The sequence below is a fragment of the Mytilus trossulus genome, chromosome 3 (assembly GCF_036588685.1).
Source record: "Mytilus trossulus isolate FHL-02 chromosome 3, PNRI_Mtr1.1.1.hap1, whole genome shotgun sequence".
NCBI lineage: Eukaryota > Metazoa > Mollusca > Bivalvia > Mytilida > Mytilidae > Mytilus > Mytilus trossulus.
In genome coordinates, this window is record NC_086375.1 from 15,714,348 (window position 1) to 15,731,852 (window position 17,505).

A 17,505-nucleotide genomic window follows, 5' to 3' on the forward strand; every position below is an offset into this window, starting at 1 on the left:
TATCAGTTCTGCTGCAACATTAACAGGTCTTTAACCATACCAAAATGTGTTTTATTAAATTCTTTTCTGAACACCTATTGCCTTTTTTTAATTATGTTCCGGCAAATTAAAGATCATGTATGACGTAATATTTACACAAATTAAATCTTGATCCAAATATGTATATATTATTGATAGTTGTCAATATTTGATTTGTTTGGCTGTAATATGTTAAACCTGTTGTATTGACATATATAAAATAGACAGAGGTGGACATTAGCGATGACATGTATTTAATTAATTTTCACAACTATAACACTTGTCCGTGTCAGTTCCTGTTGATTTTGTCTTTTCCAACCACAATTTGTCCACGTCACGTGAGATACGTAAATTGGTTTTATAAGGCATTTACCCCCGATTAATGTCCACATAATGAGCGGATTCGCTAAAATTTTGCAGAGTATGTTTAAGACGCCTTTTATTATTTATTTTTTTAATTGAATTGGTATAATAACAACAAAAAAAAAGGATTAAAAAACCCAAAAAAACAACCATAACACAAAATATCGTCCTTGATAAAAATTGATAGTTTAGCGGGAAAAGATATCAATTTCATTGTTTCATTGACAACAAAACTACTTCCATTTTCTAACTTCCGTTTATAAAGATGAAATGAGCAGTAAATTAAAGAGATATATAGAGCAGCAACCTCAGGAACCAGAAGGATTCAGGTACAAAACACCAATTTTGGTATCTGACAGCAAGGGGTTTACGTTGAGAGACGCATGCAATATATACGAATTCCCCCTCGAATCCTGGTGTTTCGCCGGCGCAAAAACAGAGGTACTTGTAAATCTCATTGAAAGCAGGATAGAAAAGGCCCTTAAAAGACATCAATATATAATCATATACCTATGGGCAGGAACTTGCGACCTTACAGAGAAAAGGGGTAAATTTATAAACCTGAGACACCATAGCAATAAATCAGTGAATAACATAATAGAGCAGTACAATAGGGCCCTAAAATTAGTGAGGAAATAAAAAGGGGCAGAGATCAAATTCATAGACTGTCCAATTCTCTCTATAGTAAAGTGGAACAAAAGTAGAAACCACCAAAACCCTGCCAAATACAAATCTAAGGACTTTCAAGTAACAAGACAAGTAAAGTTACTGAACTCTAAGATATTAGAACTGAACAAGTCAAAAACACTATAAAAATAAGCCAGTACTTCTTTAGAGGAAGAAAGGTCAAAAGAGGTGGAGTGAGAAAATCAGTGCGGATCACAATAAATAAAAAAGACGGGGTACACCCAGGCGCATTGTTTAGTCTTGTCATAACAAAATACTTCCTCATAGATACATACTTGGAGTGCTATCATATTAGACAACAGTCAGACATCATCCAGTTGCATGTGGAGGAGGAGGAGCTTCTTAACTTTTTCTAATATCAACACTGAACACCAGTGTAAGTAGGATCCTTGTAAACATTTAGAGAATTATTCAATACTTACCGTATACACTGCGACAAAGGGTTTAGGTGAGGTTATCTTATCAGCCTTTGTCAAAGTAACCAAGACATAATTATTGAAACTTATATTCTCTAATCTACTTACAGATTCATCCTACAGATTCAATTGGAAACATCAAGATTCTTCTTAACTCACCACAGAACAGTGCTGATTATTTAAAGACAGCATATGTAAGTTGAAACATTTATTCATATAACTAATTGCTTACTTGCTTTGCTTGCTTATTAACCTACACTCATGCCACATACCAGGAGAAGCATCAGAATTAACAGCAGAAATAACAGTATAAAGGACAGCCAAGACGAGACCAGTAAACCGTCCAAAGAAAACAAACAAACTAAGAAAACTGGTAAAAAAGAAACATCAGAAAATTTAAAACAAGAAAAAGTCATATGTGCTGGTTGTGCTCAGGAAGACCCGCCAAAAACAGCTTTGACAGATAAAACAACAAGAGACCTAAAAATAGATAAACTCTAAGAAATCACAAAGAACCTTGGTGAGAGTGTCCCAGAATATAGCAACACAGAAAAGATCTCAGGGGTAAAGAAAAACAACTACAAAGCAGACCAAACAGACCCAGACACAATAATCATTATAGACAACATTGAAAAATCAAGCATTGCAAGAGACAGCACTTCAATTAGGAAAGAGCTTGCTAAAATACAAGACCTCTCAGGTAACATAGAGGAAGCTTATAGCCTACCTAAAGGGGGAGTGGCTATCCACCTCAAGGACAAGAGTACCAGAGACAAGATCATACAGAACTGGCAAAAGCACAAAACATCATTTGGAGAAAATTCTGCTGCACACAAACCCAAATCTGTGGCTGATGGTATAAATATAGTGTACCTGCACAATATCCCAACATATATGACAGAGGAATCCATCCAACAGGAATTAAAACACCTATATGACATAGTGGCGGTAAATAGAAAAAGATACAGGGACACAGGTAAACCAATGCCAGTAGTGAGAGTAGTTTTCAAAAACCAAAACCAGGCCAAAATAGCACTTGCCTCCAAAGGTTTCTGTCACCCGGGAACAAACACATACTCAACCTTTCAACCAGATAGAAAATTTAAAATAGTGAGGTGCTATAACTGCAACAAATTTGGACACATCAGTAAGTGGTGCCTAAACCAACACACTTGTGCAAACTGTGGGAAAGAAAACTGCGCACACAGCAACTGTAAAGCCACACCCTGCTGTATCAACTGCGGTGGAATTCACCCGTCAACATCAGGGAAGTGTAAGAAATACTTAGATTTCAACAACAGGAGGAGACTTAATAACATCTTAAAACCAGAAAATGAAGATCCTCCTGCTAAATGCACAAGCGATCAGCACAGCCTATCAACAACTTGTAAATATTGTAAATAATTATGATGTAGATATTGTTTGTTTAAATGAAACACACCAGAGTGAGAATACAAAATTAAAATTTTAAGACTGGCAGGTGCATGATGTACCTAGAGTAGGGAGAAAAGGAGGAGGAGTAGCCATATGTATAAACACGCACAAAAGTAATTTCATAGCTACCAGGACCCCAGTTCTGGATGACAAAGACTACGAAAGTGTTGGAATCAACATACAAACTGACAGCAATCATAATTTCAACATAGTCACACCATATATCCCACCTGAGGAAACTGAACAAATGGAAAAACTGAGTAAGAACATAGAAAATTATACCTCAGCAAGAAAACCAAATTTAGTTGTAATGGGAGACTTAAATGCCAAAAGCCTAGAATGGAACAACGATAAATCCAACAAAGCAGGAGAGATTATTGAAAACTGTATGACAAAAACTGGTATGTTATGTAGAAATGATGGACAACCAACAAGAAGAAATACAAAAAGCGTTATAGATTTGGTATTGATAACTCCTGGTATAAACAACAAAGTAAAGGAATGTACAACACTAGCACATGAAGTTGTCAGATCAGACCATATATGTGTCCTCCTAGAATTAGATGTCTGTAAAACACAAACAACAACAAAGGAAAAAAAGCAGGTATGGCAGTTGAACAAGGTTGATTGGAACAACTGGAAAGAGCAATCCGAAAAAAACATGTCTGAATGGCTTACCAACAGTTCATCCAGCAATGATGTAGATGAAGTTTATCAATCCCTTAAAGAAACAATCGACAGAACAATGACAGAGGTTATTAAAAAGAGGGAGGTTAAGAAAAAAGCAAATACAAAGCCTCCATGGTGGAACATAGAAGTCAGTCAGGCAAAAAAGGATCCAAACTATAGACAAAAGCAGTACAAAAAAAGTAACATCACTCAACATAAGATAGCTCTTGAAAATGCAGAAGATAGATTCGAGCTCCAGAAAGAAAAGGCAATGGAGGAGTGGAACTCTAAGCTCATTGAAAGATTCAACTCTTCAAGAAATTCAAGAGAAATATGGACAATTTATAAAAAGATGACCAAAAAGAAGGACTGCAACACAATACTCCCACTGATTGCTGAAGGTAACGCACCAGCCTTTTCTGAGGAGGAAAAATGTACTATTTTACAAGACACTTTCTTTAAAGGCGGACACCTGAGGACAGATGAATATGACGATACATTCTATAAAGAAACAATGGAAGAGTATGAAAACATATGCAATATGGAAGATAAAATAAAAACAACAAAACACAAGTTGGACTATGAAATTACATCTGATGAAGTAGAAGATGCCATCTTTGCACTTGAAATAAGCAAATCACCTGGAGCAGACGACCACTTCCCAAAATTATATAAATTTGCGGGACCAAATTTCATAGAAGCAATGAGAGTTATGACCAACCTGTCATGGAACAATGGGAAACTCCCTACAGAATGGAAAACTGCCAATGTCAAATTCCTTCGCAAACAAGGAAAGACCAACTACTATTCCCCGTCATCTTATAGACCAATCAGCCTCACTAGTGTCATGTGTTAAATAACAGAGAGGATAATCCTAAACCGACTTGCAGCTTTTATAGAGGGAATGCAAATTAATGATATAAATCAAGAAGGCTTTAGGAAAAAAACACTCTACCTCCAACTGTCTACTGCGATTTATCCAAAACGTCATAGAGAAATACAACGAGGGTGAAATTACTTTGGCATGTCTAATTGACCTGGAAAAAGCATATGACTCAATCTGGAGAGAAGGACTAATGGTAAAGCTACATAAACTAGGAATCCAAGGAAAAACATGGAAATGGATTAAAAACTTTCTGAACAACAGAATGGCAAAATGTATATTTGATGGGTTCATAGGAACTGAATTTGAAACAAATATAGGACTACCACAGGGCTCTGTGCTAGCTCCTACTCTGTTCAACATCTATATAAACGATTTTCTGAATGAAATCAAAGGTGAGAACACAAAATTTGCAGATGACGGTACAATGTGGCAATCCAGAAAGCCAGAGGAAATAGATGAACTGAAAGAGGAAATGGCACAAGACATCGGAAAAGCAATAGAATGGACCAGAAAATGGAGAGTTAACATCAGCATTGAAAAGACAGAAGTATGCATGTTCACCAAAAAGAAAATCAGTAAAGAGGATAAAACAATCCAATTAAATGGAAAAGAGCTAAATTATAACCCAAACCCAAAGTTACTCGGAGTAATATTGGACGAGAAGATGACGTTTGGGAAACACCTAGAAACCCTGGAAAAAGAGCAAGCAGAAATCTGACCATATTACGAGAAGTAAGACAAATCAGTAAGATGAATACCAAAAAACTATTACAATTGTACTTTTGTCTCATAAGATCTGTGGTGGAATATAGCTGCCCAGCTTGGCAGGTTGCTGAACAAAAAGACCTCCAAAAACTGGATAAGCTACAGAGGAAAGCGCTCACTCTGTGCCTAGATATGCCATCAACATCAGGCAGAGCAGCTTTAGAAATTGAGGCTGGGGATTTACCAATAGACCTGAGAATCGAAGAGATTGCTATAAGAGAAATTGCAAAAATTTAATCAAAGTCCATAAAAGAACCTATTAAACAACAATTAATAAATTACCAAGAAGAAATAGGCCATGACATCTATATAACACCAATGGGCAAAGCGCTATGTCAATCATTTGAAATGGAAAAAGAAACTGGCATTAACATCAATTTAATAGAGCCGGAATTTACCTATAGACTTGGAGAAACATCAAGGACAAAAACAACACCATCATACTGGAACAGACTCGGCAGCTCGAAATCAAGAACATCAGAACAAAAGAAATTATGCATAACAGTCATGACAGAATTAATAGGTAACACAGAAAATGACCAAGCAACTGCATACACTGATGGATCATGCATGGGAAACCCTGGACCATGTGGAGCTGGTGCAATCATATACACAGAAGACTCAAGACCAGCCATACGACTACACAGACCTGTCGCTCAAAGAGGATCCATCTTACTAGCAGAGCTTGTAGCAATTGTAAAGGTACTGGAATTTTGTATACTGGAAAGACTACACAACACCATCACCACACTTAAGATCTTCTCTGACAGTCAAAGTGCAGTAGGACTCCTCACACTAAATTGGGCACCCAAATCCTATATTGATGTGATTCGAGACGTCAAAGAACACATCGAAGACCTAAGAACTAAAGGGATGGAAATTTGCATCCTATGGACACCAGGACATGCAAATATTCAAGGGAACGATGAAGCGGACTTATTGGCAAAGCAAGCAGCAGAAGAAGCAACACAACTCTTGCCAAAAAACAATATTATTACCCTTCAAGACATAAAACAAGGTGCACACAAGAGTGTCATGCTGAAGTGGCAAAGACGATGGGAACTAAGCGACACAGGAAGAGACCTCTTTGATATAACACCAAACGTTAAAAACATCCCAATCTTTGACTTTCCTTCCAAAAAAATCTTCAGCATCCTTATACAACTTAGAACTGGCTACACAACCCTTAATTATTATAAAAAACGCACAGGGCAAGACACCACCGACTTATGCAGCTGTGGAATTAAGGAAACACAACAGCACTACCTCACAGAGTGCCCCAACTACGAGAGTTATAGAGAAGAAATGTACCACCAAATTACAAAGGAAATTGGAATACGCAAGATCAACACATGCACCCTGCTAGGAAGACTAGACCACGAAAACACAGAAGAATATAAACGGAAGTTAGAAATCATTTCGGCCTTTATCTCAAAAACAGGATGTTTCGACTTACCCGAACATCCGCAACCTCAATCGTAACAGCAATAACAAAATTAAAGTACATGGAGGAAAATACATGGAGGAAGATACACATAGGGCGTAATATGCACCAATGAGAAGAGTTGTGCCATAAGGCCATAAGATTGAGGATTGAGGAGCCAACTCAAAGTGAAATGTCGTTACCTAAGAGACAAAAACAGAATATTGCGCTATCAACTTGTATCATCGCTGATAGTATTTTTTTTTTTCAAATTCAGATTATCAATATAGTAAGCATTTATTAGAAATAACGGTGTCGTTAAAGTTTGATACATTTGTATTCCCCCGCCAAATTTGATATATTTATAAAAGGAATGCAAAGCTTATTTTTAAATTTTAAAGTTAATATTCTGCTCTAGTTTTCATTTTTGGGAAAGCTACCAGATAATGTTTAAGAGAAAATAAACAAGTGTTCTACGAAAAGCTGTCCTATGTACACTGATTTGATCGAGAAATATACGATGCATGCTATCAATACGGGGCACCGAATGGGACCCTTGTGGTTTTGTACAAAACTCAATTCTGTCATTACATTTTTGTAGACAAAATTCATTTCTGTACACAAAATTCATTTTTGTAGACAAAATTAATTTCTGTAAACATAATTCATTTCTGTAGACAAAATTCATTTTTCTCATAGGTATGCAAATATAAACTGCTGCAAATGTTTGCACCTGTCCTAGGTCAGGGATCTGATGTACAGTAGTTGTCGTTTGTTTATGTAATATATACGTGTTTCTCGTTTTTCGTTTTGTTTATATAGATTAGACCGTTGGTTTTCCCGTTTGAATGGTTTTACACTAGTAATTTCGGGGCCCTTTATAGCTTGTTGTTCGGTGTGAGCCAAGGCTCCGTGTTGAAGGCCGTACTTTAACCTATAATGGTTTACTTTTTAAATTGTTATTTGGATGGAGAGTTGTCTCATTGGCACTCACACCACATCTTCCTATATCTATTATTTGCATACAAAATTGAATTTTGTGTTTTTTCATTTCTGTTTAACAAAACTCAATTTTGACTACACAAAAGAAAACACAAAATTGAAAGGAGTAGGGGCAATAAGGCCCTTATTTGGCCCAAAAATTACTGTAAATTTAAAAGTTATCATACATATTCTTAAATTACTTACAACTTTACTAAGGTATTCAGAAAAACAAAACAAATATGACCTTTAACAAGTTTTTACCATGGCAACAAATCATGACTTAATTTTACTTTTCTACACTGGTTAGAGGTATAGGGGGAGGGTTGAGATCTCACAAACATGTTTAACCCCGCCGCATTTTTGCGCCTGTCCCAAGTCAGGAGCCTCTGGCCTTTGTTAGTCTTGTATTATTTAAATTTTAGTTTCTTGTGTACAATTTGGAAATTAGTATGGCGTTCATTATCACTGAACTAGTATATATTTGTTTAGGGGCCAGCTGAAGGACGCCTCCGGGTGCGGGAATTTCTCGCTACATTGAAGACCTGTTGGTGACCTTCTGCTGTTGTGTTTTTTTTATTTTGGTCGGGTTGTTGTCTCTTTGACACATTCCCCATTTCCATTCTCAATTTTATTAATTTGCATAGTTTGTAAAATTTCGTGATTTTACCTGTTTTTCATCAAATTTTTTGGTACATTTTAGATTGAACAAGTATGTGCTCACCCAAGAAACAACTTTATATTTTGTGAAATTATGTAAATAGTTATAATAAAGCTAAAGGGGCTCGCGGGTCTAAATCAATTTTTTTTTATTTAATATAAGATTTCTCTATTTTTTTCTATAAATGAACTTTATCTTATACCTAATAGAAAAATGAAATAAAAAAAGAGGGGTCACCGATCATTTACGCTCACAATCTGCCTTCTAAAGAAACATACATTTTTGTAAATGTCCTTTTTTTCTGTTGAACTAATAGGAGAAAAAGAAGTAATATCGAAATAAAAAAAAAACCTTATTACAGAAATCGCTTAAATTTTCAATTATTTAGTTTATGTATAGCTTATTTGAAAAGAACAATAAAAAATTTAGGTCACCGATGAGTAAAAAAAGATATTTCAATTTTAATGCCAAAAAATGCGTTTTTGCATCAAAGGGAGATAATTTCGAGTGATATCTACATTTAAAAAGTCAGCTGGAGCCAACATGAATTGATTTTTTGGAATGATTTTTGTGCCATATGATAGAGTATCAACTACTTAAGGTAATTTATAAAATTTGTAATGAAAATTAAATGTTTCATTTTTTTCTGAAAATCTTATACCCGCGAGCCTCCGACGTCATCAGATAAAAATATTTATGTTTTTCATTTATATTTCTTCACCCTTTGGATTTCTAAACATTATATGCTTATTTGAAATAGTTATCAAACATTTTATTTTCTTGGGCCAAAATCAGGACTCCTTTGTCATGACAAAAATGAATTTTGTGATTATTTTTGTGTAGACAAAATTGACTTTTGTAACACAAATGACTTTTGTGACAAAAATGACTTTTGTAACAAAAAAGACTTTTGTGACACAAATGGCTTTTGTGACAAAAATGACTTATGTGACACAAAATTGACTTTTTGTGTTCATTTTCACTTCTGTTTAACAAAACTCAATTTTGTCTACACAAAAATAAACACAAAATTGAATTTGCCGTGACAAAATCTCAGTTTTGTATGCAAATTAGTTCACAGAATCCAAACTAAACTAATTTGGATACAAATTGACTTTCGTCGCCTAATTTTCAAATTAGACAAAATCTCAGTTTTGTATGCAAATTAGTTCACAGAATCCAAACTAAACTAATTTGGATAGAAATTGACTTTCGCCGCCTAATTTTCTAATTAGGTACAAAATTGAATTTCGAGTTCAAGAGTCCCATTCGGCTCCCCGTAGTCAAAAGATAGTTTTAAAAGGTCTTATTATTATATGTTTTTTTTATTTGCAAAATATACTTATATAGGTCAGGCAAACATAAATACAAACATATAAAATACAGATATTGAAGAACCGCAGATATAAACATAAAAAACATAGTTATAAATGGCAATGTAACCTTTGATGGGAATGAACCTAATTTTCGCAATTCTAAAGATTGCTCTAAAATTTTCAAGATTTTGTCGAGTAAAATGAAAGGTACGAGTTCTATCTATGTTCGTTTGATTGGCAAATTAGCAGAAATGACGTCAGTGACAACATGTGTCATTGACATTGACATCATTTCGGCTAGATATATAATTATCTATTCAATGATGTTCACTACCCTTGCTTTATCGATAAAATCTAAGATATTCGAAATCCTCTATCCATGTTGTGTCAATATTCAAAAGGATCCTTTTTTGGCCCCAAAATATAGCAGTTTTACAATATTGTTAAAATGTTAACTTTTAGTTATTTATTGGAAAGTGGAATGCTTCTGCTACATAAATATGGCCAGTTTTTGACAATACAATGAACATATATCAGATATAAGCACCATTTAGTCATGCTTAATTACTGAAATCTTCACAATTGTAGCATTTTAGTTAAATTTTAAACGGTTACCGTGTAAAACGAAAGTGGCCACATTCGTGTTCATCCTTAATATTGATGATAATACATAACATATATAAAGGTTGAGGATGAACATGGATGCGGCCACTTTCATTTTTTACAAAAACCATCTGAAAAGTGACATTTATCGTCATGTTTGGTAGATTTTTCATATTTGAGCTTGAATCGGATCTTTTTTAATGACTAAATTAGTTAATATCTTTAACACAATCACATGAAATAGACACTTAAGTGTTTAAAAAGTGGTCGAAATCTTTCGTCAGATGAACCTGAAATTAGAGGTCAAAATCGGTCCTTACCCTACTCCTTTGCGCATAAACTATTAATTCTCTTTTCACAATATTAAAACCAGTCCAAAATGCCATAATACACATCTCTGATCACGTAGTTCTCATTTTATGACCAACTTTAAGAGATTTCTTAAGTAAGTAGATATAGGAAGATGTGGTGTGAGTGCCAATGAGACAACTCTCCATCCAAATAACAATTTATAAAAAAAAGTAAACAAGTATAGGTCAATGTACGGCCTTCAACACGGAGTCTTGGCTCACACCGAACAACAAGCTATATAGGGCCCCAAAATTACTAGTGTAAAACCATTCAAACGGGGAAAACCAACGGTCTAATTTATATAGAAAAACGAGAAACGAGAAACACGTATAAATTACATAAACAAACGACAACTACTTTGTAAGACCATCCTACATGTAAGACATGATGTCTTAATCCTAGCAAATGGGTCATTTTATAGTAGGTCTGACACATCTAATTTCGTGTTCGGGGGCGTCGCTCTTTTTGGTTTTCTTTTCTCGGTCCGAAAGAAGCGGACACACAAACACACACAACCACTCACAACACAATGGTGAAACCAATAACTACAATATCTGACTCTTTTTTAATGAAAATTAAACAATATAAAAAAATCATTATTGTTTTAAAACATCGATTTTGATGAACAATTTAAAAGTATTGAAAAGTCAAAGTTGTTTTTAAAAATCGATTTTTGAGAATACAGATAATCTGATAAAAAAAAAGAAGTACATTATACTCTCTACAAGATGATAAACTTATATCTGCGGTGATTTTAAAGATAAAATAAGAGGCGGTTTTAAAAAAGTATACAATAATTCTCATTGTTATGATTGTGCAAATGCACTAAAATTTTGTGTGAAACTCACTCGAGTTGACGTGTTGGAATACGGAATTAAAACAATCTGCTTATTTTAACAACAAATGTGGTTATCAAAAATATTTATTATTAAATCATATTATTGTTATTATTGTGCGAATGTCGTAAACTTATGTATGTGAGATTCGCTCGAGTTGACGTGTTTAATTATGGAATTAAAACCAGATTGTCGTCACATCTAGTCTCACTGTGACAGACAGCGATATTATATCTATCTCTTATAGTTAGTAATAGCACCAAAGCAAATAGATGCAGCGCTTGTTAAAAGCCGATGTAAATACGATGGCAAAGTAACGGAAATTCTACTGTTAAAGAATTAAACGGATTATGATTGATCTGTTGTACAGTTTGAAGTTGAGATTTATTTGTGAATGATAAATTTTAAAATCTACCAGTTCATAATAAGATTGTCAGGAAATCGATTTGTATTCAATCTACCATATATTTTTTTTTCTTATTCTACAGAATTACATTAATTGTTTGATTATAATGTGATGGGGAGTGAATTTTCACAATGTGTGCACGAGTCTAAGCGAGAGACATACATGTCGGTACAGACATTCAACGTGGAGGTCCAAACTCCTCCGATTAATGACCACCAAAAACAGCTACTTAGAGAAACATGGTCAGTGGTCAAGGAGGATATAGCAAAAGTAGGCGTGGTCACTTTTATGAGGTAAGTTATGTTTTATTACTCTGACGTGTTTCCCCAAATTGTGGGAAGGTAAAAGTTTTTTGAAATTTTATGAATGGACAACAATAATGAAATTGATATTTTTAATGATATCAAATTTTGTTGTAATTTCAGTTATTTAAATTCAATATTTATCACTTCTTTTAAAATAAGATTCATCTTTTTGTTTATTTGTTTCTTGTATGAACGCGGATCACGAAATTTCAAAAGGGGGCACATAAGATGGGACCCGCTCCAATTACTCTTCAGTGATTGAGTAATTCAAACATCAATTCTTTCTCACAAAGGGTGGGGGTGGGGAACCCTAATCCGCCTCAGCAAACTTATATACCATCGCTCTTTTCTCTCAATGAAAACAGTTACGTGATCAGTTCCGCACAATAACATGCTATGACAGTGCATTATAGAGTTTATTTAGTATATATCGGAGATAAGCTTTATGTTTGTGATGAAGGCTTTTTTTATACAATATACATGCCTCATTGGCAAGACAGTATATAAATCTATTTACATCATAATCTGGTAAAGGTTAATGGATTTTTTGGTCATATCTTGATGAAGAACAGCGTATTTGATGGATTTGTATTAGGTTTTTATAGGTGCAATTGGCGGTAAATTTCTCTGCTAATACAGTGCTGTGTATAAGTAATAATAAAAACGAAATGAAAAATTTATATCGGGATATCAAAGATACCAGGCTTGTAATTGTGTACGCCAGACGCGGATTTCGTCTACAAAAGCATCACCAGTGACGCTCGAATAAAAAAGTTGAAAGACTATATACATAACGAAATCGAAGAGCATTGCTCGCCTTAGATTGAACTATTTTAGGTTAAACACAAAAGGTATTTTAGAATGCAAAATTTTTACTCATTGTAGCGTGTTATTCAGTGGGAGTCGCTGTTTGCGGTCTTTTGTATCATTCTTCTGGTTTTGGTTTCGCACATACCTACGGCCGTTTGTATTTTCGATTGATTTTTTTTATATTTAGTCAATTCTGTAGTAGTCTCAGTTTATAGCTTTTGCGATCAGGTATGGGATTTGCTAGTTGTTGGAAGATGTGCAGTTGCCTATAGTTGATAACATCCTCGCCATTTTGGTCCCTGGTGGATAGTTGTCTTATTGGGAATCATACCGCATCTCATTTACATATGCAGATCAAAGACATTGTGATGAATGGATTAACAAAGGTTATATACTCGTAACTATTTGGTTTCATCAACTAAAGTATGGATTTGCCAAGGAAAAGTAAAGATAAAAAGCTAGATTTAAATTATTCCATTTATTACATCAGGTAGAATTTTACCATTGCAAAACATTTTTGTATTCAATAGCTTAAACAGAATTCATTGGGTACATGAATGAATAAAAGAAAATTTTGGTAGACGTGTACATTCATGTGACAACTATTTGAAACAAACATAAAAACCTAAACGCTAATTTACATTACTGTTTTAAACAATCGATTGGAGTCTAAAATTGCGTTCTAAATTAAATCCCTAAAGCCTTGTATTGTTTTTCATGTTTGGCCCTCGGCAATGACCTTGAAATGTCATCCATAGTTTTGAAACAAAATAATACAAAATTGGTTATGAATTATAAAATATCGATATTTCTTTAAATATCATTATTTTTATGTAAAAATTTGTTTTTGATGATAACACGAACATGCCGCAATAAATACTAAACAGTTGATATATGATATAGTATCAATAATAAAGATCGAGATAGGATTGGCACCGAGCCGACCGTTAATTTTTTGTGTTGTCATTGTGCTGTGTAAATGTCATTTAGTCATTTCTTCAGTGGTCTATGGACGGGTTGTTGTCTTTTTGACACATTCTCCAATTTCGAATTTATGTTATGTGCGGTGCATTACGTTTGCGCGCATTACCATTACATTTGCGCGCAAAAATCTTTACGTTTGCGCGCAGCTTTCCATTACATTTGCGCGCATTTTTTTGGCAGGTAAACTCAGGTTAACTCAGGTAAATTACAGGTAATAATGCTTATTTATTTATTACTTTGTTCAATTATTTATAAGTACCCCTTTCGTTAGTCTTAGTATGTTGTCTCTTAGAAACATTCCCTATTTCCATTCTTTATGTTATCATAAGGCACATATTTTGAAAGTATTGAATCAGTAATGTTTTAGGGAAAATACAGGTAATAATGCTTATTTATCTATTAATTTGTTCAATTATTTACAAGTATCAGTACCCCCTCTCTAGCATAAGTCTTATAAGGCAGGAAAAAAAGAGATAAAACCGCAGATTTTTTCGATTTTCAGACACAATTCAATAAGGCAAAGGTGTATGCAAAATTTTAAGAAAATCCGTGACATAGCCCATTCATATATTGTAACTTGACCTTAAGCTATAAAGATAAAGGAGTTTTTACTTGATTTTAGAATTCAATATGAACAGTATATAATTTTACTGATAAACAAACTATTTTTTAAATCAATAATTGATTAATATGAAAATACAAAAAAAAATATAGTTAATATATTTATAACTTAATATAATTTTTATTTATATATTTACCTGAGATTACCTGTAAAATAAATGCGCGCAAATGTAATCAAAAGCTGCGCGCAAACGTAAAATATTTTAATCCCCAAATGCGCGCAAACGTAGTGCGCCCGTTATGTGTCCCCCCATCTTTCCAATGGAAACAAACTCTAGATTTTGCAATTTCATTTTACCAAGCCAATTAGAATCAACCATTTTATTTTAGCCCCTCCCATATAATGATGGTCAGTCAGTATTGTAATCAAATCCCAGAAATATTTGATTTCTGTAGGGTTACTGTATCATTGTAACATATATATTTTTTTTATCATCATGTCACCCCTACATTATCCGATGTTTTTCTTAAATTATCTCTAATCTGCTATATGAAAACACTAGCTGGAATGTAGAAATTTGCTCTCGGTAGATGTCTTTTTTATATTCCTGTCGTTGAGTTGCTGCCTGATAAGTATTTAACACACACCTCATGTTATCCATATTTAAAGCAAAGTGAAATCGTTAAAAAAAAAATGATGATGTATACACGTGGTATAGGGTATACATGTTTGATAGCATACCCGATTCCGATTATAGAAACGACTTCCGGTTTGAACGATTGAAAGACCGTTTCAGAGAATCTTGAACCGTTTCAACATATACTTTTTACGATAATGAATTTAGATTCACCGAAACCTACTGAAATCTCAGTTTTGAACCATGTTTAGGTATTTTGAATAAAGTCTACATCGTGCATGGACAATAATCGTTTATGTATACCAGTTTTCATTTAAAGCTAAAATGTTTCGTTCATAGAGTAAACTGATGTCTTACGATTTTCCCAAAGACATATACTGACGAATGGTATGATAAAAGTTGAATGCGATAAGATGAAACAATAGCCATGCGTACACAATCATTTAAAAATGGAATTGGATTCCGAACAGTCGGTGTCAGATCAGATTCGAAATTTAACATTCGGTGTCTATAGTGATGTGACAACAAAGATGTTTTTTCAGATACACTTGTAATTTCTACAGTTTTGAAGTGTGGGTTATAGGTTAAGATATGAGAAGCATTGATATTCCAGCAATTTTTGAAATTAACAGAATCTGCAGTTCTGTATTTAGAAACCCAGATGTGTTTATGATGATGTACTTAACGCGCTATGAAAAAATATAAAGGCAAGTGGAAATTCGATTGACTTAAACAATTGTAAGATCTGGATGCGTTGTTTGTATATGATAACTATCTCTGAATGGCATTTCAATTAAAAATCAAATCCGGATCAAAGAAGTGTATTCCGTTTTATTTCTTATTATACAGTAGAACGAATCCTAGATTATAAAATATGAATGAGATATCATGCCTTAGGTTATTGACTAATTACTTAAGTCAATAATATATTAGGCTACACTTAATAAATTTGATGTTTCCCTGACTTGCTCGTCCTTGAAATTTCTTGATTAATATTCGTATGATTTATTGACTTGTTTTTTTCTGAGCTTATGTTTTCATGAAACCTGTTATTTTCTTGAACTACAATTTCACAGAACCTGCCAATTTGTGCAAATTCAGCACAATAATCTAAGTACATAGATCATAAATTATCTTAAAAATTGGATTTTGTAGTTTAAACAGTTCCTACCCGCTACATTCTTTATTTGTATTTTCCATAGTACAGTGCACTGGTGTCGTTGGTTCATGTCTGTAATATTTGTTTTTCGTTAGTTCTTTATAATCTATAATACTAAAATTACGAGGTCCAATTTGTCAGCCGTCATCGGGTAAAAACGACAAATCAAAGAATTCGACTTTATATATAACTAATATAGGACAATGGTGTAGATTAAAAATTACACCACTCAAGACCCTTTTGTTTTCCAAGCAATTAATATTGCCAATAATTAACAAGTTCCGGGTCGAATCCGATACCGATACCAATAGTATATTCATGCACCTGTTACCTAATACCTTATCTGTACGTTCCGCATTTGACAGGCGCACCACCAAACGGTGTATTTCGAATTTTGCTACATACACGGGTCATAATCAAAGGGCTGACACTACTAAATTCAATCATTGTCAAATTGTTCCCTATTGTAGTTTTATTCAGCAATCAGCAAGATTTTCTAAGATCCATTGAATGTAGCCAGCATTCACCCCACGGGCGTAGATTTTTACTTTTTTGTTTACCAAAGACCCCTGTAAATATAGTCCTGTAAATATATATATTGTGAACTTTTAAACCGATTCTGAAAAGAAGTGCTCCTTTGAAGGAGGGAATTCCTTACACAGATACAGATACAGATAACTAATATAGGACAATGCTGTTGATTAAAAAATACTCCATTTCTGGATAGCCAGGACCTTTTCTTTTCATAATAATTAATATTACCAATAATTGATAAGTTCCAAGTCGACGGGTTTCAAACAGAAAGATTTGAAAGCAGAGAAAACTCGAATAACTTTATCAGATGACAATACCAATTACTAAAATAAGGCTTATATATATATATATATATATATATAATTAGGCATAGTTATATACTTTAAATCAGTCACGGGTGTGTACTTGTAAATAATATAATTATAAATGGTTTTCTTGTTAGCTAACTATATATAAGGTACATTATCTGCTCATTGTTGAAGATCGTACAATGACCAATAGGTCTTAGCTTCTTTGCTTTTTATCACATTCTAATTACTTTTATCATTAACAGCGTCGAACCACCCCCCATATTCAACATCTTTTTTAAGTCGAGATAAGTTAATGAATATGTAATCGAATTTTAAAACTTTGTGTAGCCCTGCTATAGACTTTACCAATAGCACATAGCTAGTAACGTGAAAAGTACAGATTTCGAAC

The 17,505-nt window shown here is 33.8% G+C and overlaps 2 protein-coding genes across 6 annotated transcripts in view; both read left to right on the forward strand.

The window, feature by feature from the left end:
• Nucleotides 1-1,592: 1,592 nt before the first annotated feature.
• The window catches only part of LOC134709260 (cytoglobin-2-like), a 46,315-nt gene continuing 30,402 nt past the window's right edge, over nucleotides 1,593-17,505 (forward strand). Inside the window, exons 1-2 of one of the 5 annotated variants that reach the window (XM_063569427.1) lie at nucleotides 1,593-1,678; nucleotides 11,898-12,108. In XM_063569427.1, the coding sequence (XP_063425497.1) occupies nucleotides 11,927-12,108 (182 nt within the window). In that variant the 5' untranslated portion in view covers nucleotides 1,593-1,678; nucleotides 11,898-11,926. Of the gene's footprint in view, nucleotides 1,679-11,550; nucleotides 12,109-17,505 lie in introns of those variants that run through there. The other 4 variants (XM_063569429.1, XM_063569428.1, XM_063569430.1 and 1 more) reach the window with 4 other exon arrangements.
• Nucleotides 5,587-6,720, forward strand: LOC134710451 (uncharacterized). The gene has a single exon (XM_063570810.1). It carries the CDS (start codon nucleotides 5,587-5,589, stop codon nucleotides 6,718-6,720), a length of 1,134 nt encoding a protein of 377 aa, XP_063426880.1.

Excerpts from the sequence above, each read along its gene's own strand:
- LOC134710451 (XM_063570810.1), top strand. The coding sequence starts at position 5,587 with ATGGAAAAAGAAACTGGCATTAACATCAATTTAATAGAGCCGGAATTT.